At 43.6% G+C, this 16,155-nt stretch overlaps 1 protein-coding gene across 7 annotated transcripts in view; it reads left to right on the top strand.

Moving 5' to 3' along the window:
- The window catches only part of ZYG11B (zyg-11 family member B, cell cycle regulator), a 108,557-nt gene that overhangs the window by 40,536 nt on the left and 51,866 nt on the right, over positions 1-16,155 (top strand). For all 7 annotated transcript variants that reach the window (XR_015049214.1, XR_015049215.1, XM_085845991.1 and 4 more), the window contains 3 exons: positions 6,897-6,947; positions 13,818-13,979; positions 15,782-15,829. Coding sequence is in view for 5 of the 7 variants with exons in the window: in XM_085845991.1 (XP_085702117.1) it covers positions 6,897-6,947; positions 13,818-13,979; positions 15,782-15,829 (261 nt within the window). In the remaining 2 variants the exon portion in view is untranslated. The remainder of the gene's footprint in view (positions 1-6,896; positions 6,948-13,817; positions 13,980-15,781; positions 15,830-16,155) is intronic.

Here is a 16,155-nt window from a genome sequence, read left to right on the forward strand (position 1 = left end):
CAGGTAGCATCACCGGCCCTTCATCACGTTCATCTACAAAGCAGATCCCTTCAGAGTCGAGAAAGACTGTGATAGTCCCATCTACAGGCAAAGAAGGACCCAAGTTAAGTTCTGCTTTTGCCAAATCACTTGATAGAAGCTCAGCAAAACCTTCGAATCAGAGGTCTTCTTCCTTGGCTGCACCTACCTCAAGCTCTCTCCTCAAACGTAAAATTGGATCTGGTACTACGAGTCTGACCTCTTCTGCTGGCAGTAAACGCAAGTGTGATCGCCCTGCGGCTAAGTGTACTACGAGTTCTACAACTAAAAGCGCATCTTCCTCAAACACTGTGCAGGAATGTAGAGAAAAACGTGTCAACAGGATGTTCTTGTCTCCACAAACAAAACTCTATTGTTTCTTCCTTCGATATGCTAACAAGCTTTTTGAGAAGGGGAATCTTCTGCTCCAAAGAGACGAACCCTGTATTCATCTCCTGCACGGAGAATTGAATGGTCTTCTGAAAGATATCTTCCTACGGTTTTTGAAACCATCGGTGTCATCGGTTGCTCTGGTAAATGTACCCTTCTCTGACAGAAATCATCAGAAGAATGGTGAGGACCTCATGATTGGGAACGATGCCAAACTGTATATAAGGGAACAAAGGAGTCTCAAGAAATCCACCTTCACTCTGAGTGAGTCAGACATCCAAGGTTTCTTCAGTGCAGTTCGCTCATATTATGTGAAAGCCTGCAATTACATCTTCAAAACCTGGCCGCTAGATGATAAATTAGCCAAGCATGCTCAGGTGCTGGATGTTAAGCTACACCAAGAAGTGGGGTTTGACTGTGTGGAGTTTTTCATCAAGAAATTCCCCTGTCTGTTCAGTGGCGGTGATAGTGACATAGACAGTCTTGAGAGTGAATTCGCTCACTACCAGGCAGACGCCTCCATAGCTACAATTGCTACTGAGACAGTGAGAGTGGATGAGCAGTGGCATCGGATTTCACAGCTCACAGATCCCTGCACTGGTGCCAAGAAGTATCCTAATTTGAGCAAAGTGATGAAGGGAATCTTGGTCATTCCTCATTCGAACGCATCATGTGAGCGGGCACTCAGTCTTGTACGGAAGAATCATACTGAATTTCGTCCCAATTTGAGTGTCAAAACCCTGGAAGCTCTCTTAATTGAAAAACTAGCTCATAGCACCCCTTGCTACCAGAGAGAATACAGCAAAGACATAATCAGAAGGGCTAAAAGAGCCACACAGCTGTCACTCAGCAAAGCTGCCATGGAAAAAGCAAGCAGCAGTAGTACCAGCCAGTAAGGTAAGAAAAATATTGCTTCTTTTGTGCTTTTTGTTAATCTTTGATTGTCCCCTAACTTACTAATATTAACATACATGTAACATTAAAAAGTGCACAATTTTCCCCTTTTTTTGTTCAAAAAGTGGGAATTCTTAACATGTTAAATGCTCCAAAATAGGGCTCAGAGGGCACTAGAGAGCGTCTAGAACCCCAGAGCTTCCAGGGCCCTAAGGCGGGCCCTGGACCCCGCCGCAAGGGTTGAGCGCTCCGCGCTCGAGATGTGCGCTTAGCGCACATTATTTGGTGTCGGTTGCAAATCCTCCCTAATTCTGATTTCCAAAAGTTGGCATCTCTGACAGGGAAGGTCATGGTCGGTGAAGTGTTAAAAATGCAGGTGTCACATGTAAGGCCGATGGGGTGGGGGAGTCATGTGGGTTTTGTGGGTGGGGATGATGTGCTTGTCCACAGGGATTGCTGAAGCTCACGGTGAGCGTGAATTGCGACCCCCTTCAAGGAGATTCACCACCTGGTGGCTAATGGTGACAGTGTCTGGAGGCAACTGGGAGAGGGTCTGGTTGGGCGACCAAGGCGGGTAGGACCTTGGCGACCCAGGAAGGCCAGAGGAGCCAGTGAGACCCCTTCCAGAGTGTTGTACGGGATTAGAGCTGATTGCTACCAGGGGGGAGGGAATCAAAGGGAGCGGGGCGGAGAAACGTCCGGGTTGGACTAAAGCTTACCTGTGGGCATGGTTGCACCTGAGATGCCCCCATCATCTTGTGGTAACCCACTCCACGGCCATGACGGGATTCAGCCTGCATGATTAAAATGAGGACCATGACCTAGAAATGTGATGATGACCATGGTGTGAGTGTTGTGAAGATGTATGAGTCCCACTCGATCCCGCACAACTTGACATGTGCAGCAAGGGCATGATGTCCGCATAATTTTGGGGCAAGCAAATTTGAAAATTGGCTCCCCAGGTAACGCTGGGTCTATTAGCATCCACTGGGGGAGGCGGTCAAGTGTAAATATCCTGTGAATGGTGTCGTTAAGGCTTGGAGTAGGAATGTAAAGTATAAGTGTTGTGTTTTTGTGGAACCTTTTGTTTCCCCTCCCCAGATCACTGGAAGAGTGCTGGGCAAGAGCGATGATCCAGAAGATGGAGTGCAACTTCGCTCAGTGCTCTCATGTGATAAAATAAAAATAAAAATAAAATAAAAAAACGAATGATTGTTTAGGCGAGGATAAGGCCATATGGGGGTAGTACATTAAGCAGGATAGGTAAGTTAGCTGCGACTCGCTGCCCATTGCCCCTCCTACTTTATTTTGTTAGGTTAATTAGGTGTGAGTCAGTAAGTGTTAAGGCTGGTACGGTAGCGCCTGTGATATACCTTGCAGGAGCTGCGGTACCAGAGGAGGGGGCAGTTACGTTTGAGGGGGGGGTGTATGCATTCAAAGGGTAATTAGGATGTTTAATTAGGTATGCCATGCTGTTCGAGTTTACCAGGATCTCGATGTAATAAGTAGCAATTCAGTGGTGATAAGTTGTCTAGTAAATGTTCATTTCTTCAAGGGGGAAATGATAATTGTCACGTAATTAGATAGGGACACGGGATAGGGTAAGTGTGTCTGCGTAAACCCCTTTTGGTATTCTCTGGAGACTGGCCGTGACGTCACAGGACAGTGCAGCGGATGGCTCCGCCCCGTGATCACGATTGGCAGAAGGCGACGGCGGTGGGCCAATAAACGGCTCAATTGGAAGTGACGAGGACAGGAGGATAAAAAGGTTCTGTTCGGGGTCGAAAAGGAAGAGGAAGAAGATCGGGACAAAACGATCGTGTTTTTTTGGTGTGGAGGCTGTTGCGCGGAGAGCGTCCTTGTTGTTGTGCTGATTCGATCGTGTTCTTCATCGTGTCTTGGAGCCTTGCTGAGCCTCGTGCCTCACCTTGGTTGGCTCTGGGGTTCTGCTGACTCGGAGTACGGGGTCGAACGGCGGGCGGACCTGCCTCCCTCTCCTGCTCGCAACTTGGCGCCAGAACTGGTTCCCTGGCGGCTGTGAGCGGACTTGGGCCAAGACCAGGAGGTCGACAGCACCATGGTTTCTCCTGCCCCCCTGACGAGAGCAAGGCCAGCTCGTCCGACGCCGATCCAGGGACAGTTGCGTCCACACCACGGTCCAGCCTGACCACCAGAAATAGCTACGTTGTGTGTGTGTGTGTGTGTGTGTGTGTGTGTGTGTGTGTGTGTGTGTGTGTGTGTCTGTGTGTCTGTGTGTCTGTGTGTGTGTGTGTGTGTGTGTGTGTGTGTGTGTGTGTGTGTGTGTGTGTGTGTGTGTGTGTGTGTGTCTGTGTCTGTGTCTGTGTCTGTGTCTGTGTCTGTGTGTGTGTGTGCTTGGCGCCTTCGAGGGTTTGAGATATGTATATTCATTGGAATTGTCTGTGTTTTTCCCCACGCCCGATTCCACACCATCCCGTCGAATCGCCCCGGATCCCTCTTCTTGCCGAGTCTTGTTATTTCTGGTTAATAGTAAAAACAAATAAACATCATCAACTCAGTGAAAAGTGACTCGTGCCACCTTCCTTGTCCCGTTTGCGGTAGAGCGATTAGAACCGCCATGTTTGGGTTATAAATAAATAAACCGCCTCCATCGTTCAAGTCCCGTGGACGTCACAGTATTTTTGATTTATTGATTCATCAATTAATTCGTCTTTTTTTTTCCGATGAATTACTTAATTTTCAAAAAGTTACAGAATCGGATGAAACAGTGGTGGTTTAGTTATGCTATTAGCCAATTGACTGAGAAATTAATTATTTTACGATTATTAATATTTGCTTATTTTAATTTGACAATTTATCAATTATTTTCTTTCTTGTTTGTTTGTTTGCCCAGGTGATATCTCAGCCATCCTTTGGGCTAGGAAGCTGAAATATGGGCACAATATTGAACAAGTGCTTTGGCAAGAACAGCATTTTTTTTTGTTTTTTGATTAATTAGTTAAAGGGTAGCAGCTGGGTGGAGAGGTGAGAGGGTCAGAGGATCAAGACAAGAATAGAGATAATAAACTGCAAGCCTTATGGTCAATAAGAAGCAGACTCTAAAACTCAGCTTCCTGTTACGAGAATCCATACACATGGAGGGATTTCACTTCCAAAGTTTCAAGGGGTCGAGATCAGCAGCAGAAGCACCAGTCCGCATTGAGGAGCCGTATTCCCTGACATTCTGGATGAAGGCTTTGCACCACACTACAAGCTGAGGATGGCAGAAGAAACATGACTGCATATAATTCCGATGCAGTGGTTTGAAATTTGAGGGCAGCTTGAAGTTGGGTACCAAAGGACCTCTCCGATCAAAATAAACATGTGGTCCTTTTGTACTCACCTTGCATGAATATTGTCGAATTTCAACTGAGAACGAATGTTTGTTTCCATATTTGCAACACTAACATCCGATTATTCTGCAGTTTCACGAAGACCAATTTGGCGATTCTCCAACATTAGCTCATTATCACGTTTAAAGTTTGCTTGTGTGACAGCAGTTGGTTGCATGCGAGTTCTCAAAATCACTCACCAACTCACGGCCATTTTGGAACTTGCCACACCATTTAAACACAAAATACAGTGCCTATAGAAAGTCTACACCCCCTTTAAATATTTTCACGTTTTGTTTCCTTGTAGCCTGGAATGAAATTGCATTAAATCAGACTTTTTCCACCTTTATTTATACATTGTAACCCATAACTTCCAAGTGAAAAACAAATTCTACAAATTTCAGAAAATTAATTAAAAATACAAAACTGGAATATCTTGGTTGGATAAGTGCCCACCCCTCTGAGTTATTACTTGGTGCAAGCACCGTTGACAGCAATTACAGCTGTGAGTCTGTTGAGATAGGTCTCTACCAACCTTGCATGCCTTGATTGGGTGATATTTGCCCATTCTTCTGCACAAAACTGTTCAAGCTCAGTCAAGTTGCATGGGGAGCATTGGTGGACAGCAATCTTCAAGTCATGCCACAGATTTTTGATTGGATTTTGGTCAGATCTCTGACAAAGGCCACTGAAGGACATTTATCCTTTTGTTCCTCAGCCACTCCAGTGTAGCTTTGGCTGTGTGCTTCGGGTAGTTGTCATGCTGAAAGGTGAACTTCCATCACAATTTCAGCTTTCTTGCAGAGGGCAGCTGGTTTTCCTCTTGGATTTTCCTGTATTTTGCTCCATCCATTTTCCCTTCTATTCTGAGAAGTGCCCCAGTCCCTGCTGATGAGAAAATTCTCATAACATGATGCTGCCACCACCATGCTTCACAGTAAGTTTGGTTTTCTTTGGGTGATGTGCTGTGTTGTGTTTGCGCCAAACGTAACGTTTTGTATTTAGTCCAAAATGTTCCATCTTGGTTTTGTCAGACCATAAAACTTTTTGCCACATGGCTTCAGACTCTCCAGTGTTTTTTGCATACCTCAAACGGGACTTAACATGGGCTTTTTGGGGGTAATGGCTTCCTTCTTGCCACCCTCGCGTGCAGGCCAGACTTGTGGAGTGCTTGCGATATTGTTGTCACATGCACACAGTGATCAGTCTTTGCTCAAAAGGCATGTAACTTTCAAAGTTGCCATTGGTCTCTTGATGGCCTCTGTCATCAGTCTCCACCTTGCTTGGTCATCAAGTTTGGAGGGATGGCCTAATCTAGGCAGGGTCTTGTTGGTACCACATGCCTTCCACTTCTTAACGAATATCTTGACTATGATATTGAAGGCCTTCAAAATATTTTTATACCCATCCCCTGATCTGTGCCTTTCCACAACTTTATCCCGGTGGTCGTTTGAAAAATCATTGGCGCTCATGGTCGAGTCTTTGCTGTGAAATGCACCACCCAGCAGACGAAACCTACAGGAACAGCTGATTTTATTCTGAAATAATCAGAATTATGACACTTTAATATAGCTGGAGGCCAATTAACTTGGTGTCTGAATTTGAAGGTGATTCGTTTTACCTGGGCTGATTTCCAATTGCGATTATTAGCGGGGTGAACACTTTTCCAAACATGATATTCTAGTTTTGTATTTTTTTTTTTAATGAATTTCCTGAAATTTGTAGAATTTGTTTTTCACTTGGAAATTGTGGTTACATTGTGTAAATATAGGTGGAAATGTGATTTAATGCAATTTAGTTCCAGGTTATAAGGCAACAAAAGGTGAAAAATTTGAGAGGGGGTGTCGACTTTCTATAGGCAATGTATGTGAAAACATTCATCACCAACCTGTGCAGAAAGTCTCCTTTGAATATTTTCCACAATCAATTTTATGATACACCTCAGGTTTCCAGCACTTGTGACTATGTTGGCCACCATCTTGGTTTTACCCAGAATTGTTTTTCCAGCATTGATGCCATTTCCTGGATGTATAACTTGCTCAAGGTAGATGATGTCATCGCTCAAAATTTCAGCACTGAGCTATTATTTTTACACAATAAGTCGACATCAACCTTTGAACCGCACTTGCACAACACATTAACATTTTCTGTCTTTTGAAACTTTGTCTTCCAATTAACTCCTCTCCCCAACCAGTACTATAGTAAATTGTGCATTGACTTTGTTTTCTTTTATTTCCCTCCAAGCTCTCCACAGAACAGACTGCAAAGCTGGTTTCAGATCTTCTAATTGTCAAGGTATACTGTGTACTTGTCAGAATGCACATGACCACAACACACTGTCCTTGTCGAGATTTCGCACAGTCCAAATCGATAGAATTGAGCAGTAACTATGTATATATATATATATATATATATATATATATATATATATATATATATATATATATATACTGTACATATATATACTGTACATATATATATACTGTACATATATATATATACTGTACATATATATATACTGTACATATATATATATACTGTACATATATATACTGTACATATATATACTGTACATATATATACTGTACATATATACACATATATATGCCTGGTGTTGGCTTAATTGTTAGGGTGGTTGGCTAGGGATCCTAGGATCCTGAGTTCAAATTCCACTTTGCTGTTGAATTAATACCAGGTGAGGCTGACTGTGCCTGTCATCCTTCTGAGGTTGGCAAAATGAGTGCCATCATTCTGGTATACTGTCAGAGTGGCGGCCCGTCCAGGATTGTGTCCCCAATAGCCAAGGAGACTGCTGAGGCAGCACTTAAAAGGTTAAGGGGTTTCACCATGTGTGAGCTATTAACTGAGCTATTTACTTTATACTTTAAGTAGAAAATAACTCCAAAGCAAAAATTCACTTTTATCGTAAAAATTATTTTGGGAAAACTCGTTTCGCAACATGCCAATTCGCGATATGCCTGGTTTTTCAGGAATGCATCCACACAAGCAACCACGAGAGGAGCACAAACGTTGAGGCCTACTTTCTTTTTGCTTTGGAGTTATTTTCTTTTTAAAGTATAAATAATGTAAATAGCTCATTTAAGAGCTCATACATGGTGAAAACCATAAACCTTTTTATATTAATATATATATATATATATATATATATATATATATATATATATATATATATATATATATATAATCATAAATACTAGAACGGCTTGCCAGAGGACCTGGGTTTGATTCCCGGTCTGGGCCTGTAATTTTTACACATTTATTTATGATGTTGGTTCTATCTTGTTCATTTCCAATTATATATATATATATATATATATATATATATATATATATATATATATATATATATATATATATATATATATATATATATATATATATATATATATATATATATATATATATATATATATATATATATATATATATATATATATATATATATATATATATATGTTGTTGCGAATTCGCGCCCGCCGGCGTGCGAACGGCCACGTGACTCGAATCGCGGCACGTCGCCCACCGGACGGACAATTCTGTCGTGACCCTCTCGGGCTAACGCCGGGAGCTAGTCATGGGTGGGCCTTTCGGCCTCACCACGATCGTGCCAATCGGCCACCCGCGTGGGATAGGGTTGCTCGCCAAACTCGACCTACCTAAGTACCCACGCGGAGGGTAGACCGGGCGATCGCACCTCGCCGCAGGTCGACTCTGGACACGGGCCGCTTAAGCGATCCGTTCCGTACTATCGGGATAACCGAGCGGTGTTATCGTCAGCATCGACGGTTCCGATTAATTATCGGGCGTATTAAGCCCACTACCAACCCTTTACGTGAAGCAAGATGGAGATTCAATTAAAGAAAAGACGAAGCGAAACGGGAAAACAGTTCAACATGGTGCACATTTATTCCGTGGCACACGGAAAGCACACATAAACAATTAAAACAATTATGCACAAAAAGCAAATGTAACAAAAGAAACAATGACGCAGAGATACTACCAAATAAGACCGACACATGGCAACACTTAACAGTTTTACTTCACCAGACTGGCGCCACACACACACGTTTACACAGAAACAAAAGAAAAGGGCCACCCTCAAAGACAAGGGGGCAGACGGGGCCTGTGGGCCAATATTTGCGCGGGACCTGAAGGAGCGGTCAGGTCCGTGAGACCGGGTGGGTCCTACCCGTGTCTTTGTGATGAGCCGCAAATGTGGCAGCGCGGCGGTGCCCTGACTTCGTGCTCCTTCGCGGGTTTCGTTGGCACTGCTTGGAGTGGGGTGGGAACGGGGCCCCCTTTTCGCACTATCTCAGCGCGGGGGAAAAGGGGGGGAATTGTTGATGCTCTGGGGAAAGAGTATAGCTGGCTTGCTTGGGTCCCGTGACGAGCGATTCCACCGCGACCTCGTCGCCGACCGCCGTCTTCCTTGCCTCGGACCCGAACTCCTCGGTCTCTTCCCCCAATTCTCCTCAGCCGACTGCCGAAAACCACCGGGACGCCCTCTCCTCCCAACTCCACTCCGCGCTCCAAACTGACTGCCCAAAACTCTCTCCGCTCTTCTGCCACTCTCCGCTCTTCCAAGGCCGACTCTGCCCAGATTCGCCTTGCGCTCAGCGCTTTATAGGCTGGCAGGAGAACCCATATGCAAATTTCCGGATCAGAACGAGCTCAGGGGTGGAGCCACGCTCGCCCATTGGACGGAGAAAAAGGGGCGTGAATCTCCCCTGATCCTAGAATTTGCATATCTCGATTCCACACAGACGCGCCTGGAGGTGGGGGTGTAGCATTCCTGATCCGAATTCTCCTCGGAAAGGCCGCATTTTGCACTCGCGGCACGGCGCGCGTCCCGTACGAGCCCAGGACAGCCTGACGCTCGGTGCTCACAGGTGGTGCGGGAATGGCACAGAAGGAGAGAGGTGAAGGTGGTGGACGGTTTATGGTGGTGGTTTATGGCCATGGTGCCGTTTGGAATGGCGGTGATGCGATGTTTGCGGGAGCGAGTTGTGAAGGTAAAGATCGTGGCTGTTGGCGTTGTTGTTGTTGTGAAGCGGCGTTGTGGTTGGTGGTTGTTGTGTGATGGTTGGAGCGTGGTTGGTTCAAAATAAAGATAGAACAGAAAAACGGCTATCTCAAAGCGTCGCAGCCCGGATGGATCACATAAATTCCCTCTATACAACGGGTTTGGGCTTACTACACATGTACTTACAGAGATATCTCACCTACGGGACCTGAATGGTGGTTTGCGAATTTCCACAACAATATATATATATATATATATATATATATATATATATATATATATATATATATATATATATATATATATATATATATATATATATATATATATATATATCTGGTGTTGGCATCCAAAAGGGATCCAAAAGGTCCTGAGTTCAAGTCCCGTTGGACCACTGAATTAATACACCAGGGGTTGACTCAGCCTGTCATCCTTCCGAGGTCGGCGAAATGAGTACCAGTGTACTGGGCCGGTGTATACCCCGGTTAAAATAGGTGTACCCTATCCCTGTGTCGTAAGAGGCGACCAGGGTTGCGTCAGGAAGGGCATCCGGCGTAAAACGTGCCAAATCACGATGCGGATCATACAGATGATCCGCTGTGGCGACCCCTAAATGGAGCAGCCGAAAGAAGAAGAAGAAGAAGAAGAGAATATATATATATATATATATACATATATATATATATATATATATATATATATATATATATATATATATATATATATACATATATATATGTAATCATGATATCTCAAAAAGTTGTGGATGAGTGATGTTTCATTTGTTATCTTGCCAAAACGAAGTTTTTGCAAGATATTGTTATGGTTGTGGAAATTTGCATTACACCATAAAGAGTCCTCAGGTGAGATATCTCGATAGGTCCATGTGTAGTTAGCCCAAACCCGTTGTATAGAGGGAATTTATGTAATCCATCCAGGCTGCGACGCTTTGAGTTAGCCATTTTTCTGTTCTATCTTTTATTTCAAACAAACAGCATCTCAACAACCACGCCATCCCCACCACAGCGCCAACCATACTACAACCATGCCACCTCCACCATCTACGCTACCACATCTTCGCCACTCACCATTCAATAGGTCCCATGCAGTTATGAGCTCCGCGGAAGAACAAAAACCACCAACGATGCTCGGGGGTTTTTCCCGCCTGTTTCTCCCGTCTAAATTCTCCGCGCTCGGTGTAGTGGAAGTGCGATCCCAGCCGGGGGTCAAAGGTGAGAAAAAGTGGGGGCCTCTTTTTGGGGGAATAATTATCTGGCCCTGAGCCAGAAACTGACTCCCCTGGCCCCCGCACGGGGCGGGGTGGAGGGAGAGCGAGAGGGCACGCCACCCTTCGAAAGGCTTCTCCAAGAAGCTCGAAGGGAGGGGGGCCGAAAACGGGGCGGAGCCCCGCGCTACAAAAGTCAGACAACACGGACCTTGCGGAGGTAGAGTAGTCTTTGAGGCTTCCTGTCTCCTTGTCTTCGAGAGTTCCTGTGTTCTTCGGGTTGTTTGAGCTTCTGGGCTGGACGTCGTCTCCTTCTTGGCGCTGCTTGTCTTGTCGAGGGAAGAGGTCCTGCGCTCGCGGCTTGGCGAGCGGCCTGTCAACGAAGGCACGGACGGGAGACGTGGCAGCGCCGGTTGTGAGGTTGACCTGCGCGTCCGGACGAGGAGTGCCGGAGAGGGTTTGCCGGCTGCGAGAGAGGTCAGGGCCAGGCGCGACCACGCTGACGGTCGTGGGAAAGGGACTCACCAGCCACGAAAAGGGAAGTCGCGACTTCTTTTCTTTTTCCTTTGCTTTTTGTGTAAATGTCTGTGGGTGGCGCCAGTCTTGCTCAAGTAGTATTGTTTTAAGTGTTGCCGTGTGTCGGTCTTATTCGGTTTTACCTCTGCATTTGCTTTTGTGCATTATTGTTGCTGTGATTGAATATACGTGTGTGTGTGTGTGTGTGTGTGTGTGTGTGTGTGTGTGTGTGTGTGTGTGTGTGTGTGTGTGTGTGTGTGTGTGTGTGTGTGAATAAAATGCTTGCTGGTTGAACTGTTCCCGCTCTGCTTCGTCTCCTTTCTTTTTATTTACTCTCCATCTTGCATCACGTAAGGGGTTCGCAGTGGGTTTAAAACGCCCGGTAATTATTCGGAACCGTCAAGGCCGACGATAACTCCGCTCGGTTATCCCTGTAATTCGGAACGAACCGCTTAAGCGGTTCGTGTCCGGAGTCGGCCTGTGGCGTGGTACGATCGCCCGGTCGACCACTCGCACAGGTACTTAGGTAGGTCGAATTTGGCAAGCAACCCTATCCTGCGCGGGTGGGCAATTGTCACGATCGTGGTGAGGTTAAACCCCCACCCGTGACTGGCTCCGGGTGATAGTTCCCGAGAATTGTCCGTCTGGTGGGCGACGTGTCGCGATTCGAGTTACGTGGCCGATGACACGCCGGCGGGCGCGAATTCGCAACAGTATGTTAGTCAGCTTGTATGTTTTTTTTTTTTTTTTTTTTTTTTTTTTTTGTCTGTAATCACGTATCGATCACTCTGCAGAGCACAGTTATCATTGGAAATTTTTGTAACTTCGCATATCAGAGTCCTATAGAGGTCCCTTTCAGCGCATAAAATTTTCAAGGTCAAAGGTCAAGGTCACTTTGTCGCAAATCAGGGGAGTCGACGAAACCCTTATTTTTTGAGTAATTTTGATCGGATCGTCTTCAAACTTCATGGGAATATAGTTCATGGTCTGGCGCTCAGCTGATTAATTTTTGGTGACGATCGGCCTTGACCTTCATGGTTCGCTCTGGAGGTCGAAAGTTTTTGACCCCAAGGTCAAATTTTGAAATCTTAGATACCATATCGAGTAATACCTCATCTGAAAGCGCTTGATAAGTGCTTTCCTGATCTGTCAAAAGTTTGACGCTATGACGTCATTTGATGACGTCATGACGAAAAAAACGGATTTTTCATGAAAATTTTATTTCCTCAGTTCTCATCAAAATCTCTTTATTTCATGTACAACGGTCCTGGAGAGATACTATTAACCGTACGAAAATATAAAGGTCAAGGTCAACGGTTAAGGTCACAAAAAGGTCAAGCATCAAGGTCGACGAAACCCTTATTTTTTGAGTAACTTTAATCGAATAAATAAGTCACTCGTGTTCACATTTTGGCAAGATACTGGTCACCCTGGGGGTGACATTGGTTTATTTGTTTGTCAGTTTGTTTGTGTCTGTTTGTGAGCAGGATATCTCAAAATATTATGGACGGACCTGGACGAAATTTGGTGGGCAGGATGGATGTGTGACTAGGACAGATTGATTAGATTTTGGTGAAGATCCAGATCTGGATGCGACAAATTTTTTTAACTGATTCTTCACCATTGAGAGATGAGGCCAAAAACGATATATAGCATGATATTTCAAAAAGTTGTGGATGTATTTGGACGTAACTTGGTGGACAGGTTGCGTTTATTGGGTTGACAAGGACGAATTGATAATATTTCAGTGGATGAGAAGGATGAACGGTCCGGATGCATATCTGTCCTTTCAATGCGATACAAAATGTAAACTGTTCAGCCTGGCAGAGGTATGCGCTCTACAGAGTGCCATTCAACATTTTACAATGTTTTGATTGTAACCACGCATGTTTGAAGTCTTTATCATGTCTGAAAGTCAAACTTGCTTCATTGTCACTGATGGTTAAGCAAATTTATTTTTCCTTGTTTTTTCTGTCTTTATCATTATATTTTTTTGCAAAAAAAACATCGATCCCCTTTGGGTCTCGAAGAAGACGTAAGTTCTGCCTTTGTATCGTGCACCTGAACTTTTTGATAAATTGGCAGGAATATACTTCTGAGTTCTGACCAATACCACCGATACTTTTTGAAAATTTATGGTGTCTCTTCACTTAAATAAATATCATAATTCTGTTCCACCTTTGTTTACATGTAATTGATAAACAGTGCAATATGGTCTGCAGTCTCACTCATTTGTATACTGTTTTTTATGATCTTTCACATATTCCTTGCTTTCTTCAATTAGCCCTCTTACTTTTTATAACCTTTCTCTTTCATTGTTCTACTCTTCCTTATCCAACTTCCTCCCTTGACCTTTTTCTTTTTTTTAATCCACATATAGAAGCTTTTACACATTGTTGAGCAACGTGCAGCTGCATCACATGTGGACACCACCCTTAAATTCACGCTATCTGCACTGTGGAACCTTACGGATGAATCGCCATCCACGTGCCTGCACTTTGTACAACACAGGGGCCTTGACCTGTTCATGGATGTCTTGCAGGTGATTCAAGGTGTCACCTTCTGTCTTCTACCAATATACTCCATGCACTACAGCATCTTTTTCCTCACCATCTGCTCTCCTTCCCGCTGTCATTCTTTTTATTGTCTTTTTTCCCATCTTTCCATTTCCTCCATCCTTGTATCTCAATGTCGACTTCCATTGCTTTCACTTTAAAGAATGTAATTCATATATTTTGTTAAAGTGCGATAACCATATATTTTGAGTTATTCCTTTTCCTCCCCTCTCCTCTCTTACCACCATCCACCCTCCCCCCCAACCCTCTTTCTTTCCTCATTTTACTATTTTTAATTCGCCACCCCTTCCCCTTTTTTTTACAACTTCAATAATGACTTCACCATTGACAACTGCGATTCATATATCGACCACACCCAAAGTCCCCCCCCCACCTCCTCACTCGATGCTTACAATTTTTGTAACAACCTAAACCCTTCCTCACTTTGTGTATTTGTAATATGCAGTTGCTTCTTTATCTATAACCTATTGTGAAATAATTGATGTTGAAACATTTGTGAAGAGCCATCCATTCCTTGCTTTGTTATCAACTTTTTGCAACGTTATTTGTCAAGGACATAATTTGATATTCAGAATGACACTTCAGTTTCTTGTCCTTTTATAATGTGCTACAGCCACAGTGTAGTCTGTAGTGTGTATGCACACCCAGTTCATGACTTAGCCTGTCTATACCATCATGTTATGAGATCCCAAGCAATATATGGTCAGGGCTCAACTGCAGTTTCCATCACCAAGTTCTTTTCAGGGCCCCACCATGTTGCATCAAATCGGGTTCCTTGGCCACATTTCATGTTGATGATCAGCAATGACCAGCAGTGGATCTCAAAAATTTGCACTGGATGAAACAGCTGGAGTTTATAGTATAAAAATTGCTACTCGAGGGCAAACTTGACAATAGACAATTGTAATATCTTTGGAGCAATTGGCAATGTTGTGTTGTACAGCACAATGGCAGTGCTCTTTCAACATCGATTTTAACGTGAATATTGTCTTCTTATTTATGTTGTACAAATGATTTTGCATTGCTTTGATTTATGTCTATTCCCTCAAACCTTCATGGTCTGCCATGCTGTTAAACAGTCTCGTGGCAAGGATCGCACTGAATGGTTTGCCATTTCCTTCCCAGTAGTAGTCAGTGCAGGAATTTTTAATTTGCTCAGTGACAAGGTAGTGGTGACAGTGTACTATAGTATTTGCAAAAGACTTCATACCATCAGACTTTTCACGTCCACTAGCAATCAATTTTGTCAGATGTGTCCCCAGATAAACATCCCATCTGTCGATGGTACACACATTTATAAAATGTCCTGCCGACAAACCACCAGGTAGGGAATTTTACCCAGACTAGATAGCTCAAAGTCAAGTAAGCTATCTCCACGTACAAAGCTATCACCAAAACAAAACTAACCCTAATCCTAACAGCTTGGAGTAAGCTGTCTCCAAAACAAAACTCCATTGTTTTGGTATATAATGTAAAATGTGTTTTTGTTTTTCGGTGTAAACATGGTTGTCATGCCATGCTCATTATTAAACCTTGGATGTGAATCTGTGGCCCCCAATGCCAGGGTGACAGGACATGATTTTATTACAAATTTCATCTTCTGAAGTTTTTGTTTTGTTGTCCTGAAAGTTTAAATTTTTTTTTCATTGCACTCTTTACTCTTTACATTTAACTGACTCAGTTATTTTCTTTGCAATTGTCTATTGTATTTTGTTATATTCTGTATTCATGAATACACTCCTCTCCTCCCACCCACCTCCACCTTCAGACATTCCCGAATGATCCTTCAGTGCAACAGAAGGTATTAGGACTGTTGGTAAGTTAATTTTAATTAACTCAGTATGCCAACTTTCTTGTGCATTCCCTTTTAGCTCGCCTGTTTGAAGAACAGAGAGCTATAGCGATACCCCCGGCGTGAGCGTGAGCATGAAAATGTTAAAGTTTTTGGTGCAAGTTATTTCCTTTCTAATGTTTTTATCTACCACACTTTTTTTACTGATTACAATATACAAATACATATATTGCTTTAAAATTATTTGGATCAGACTTTACTGCAATGCTTTATAAAAAAATATTATTAGACTAGTCTTTTAAAAACGATAAATGTATAAACAGGCAAGCATTGGGTGGCTTTGACACCAA

Source organism: Eptatretus burgeri, chromosome 11, assembly GCF_056783735.1.
Source record: "Eptatretus burgeri isolate ZD-2024b chromosome 11, Ebu_testis_v1, whole genome shotgun sequence".
Taxonomy (NCBI): domain Eukaryota; kingdom Metazoa; phylum Chordata; class Myxini; order Myxiniformes; family Myxinidae; genus Eptatretus; species Eptatretus burgeri.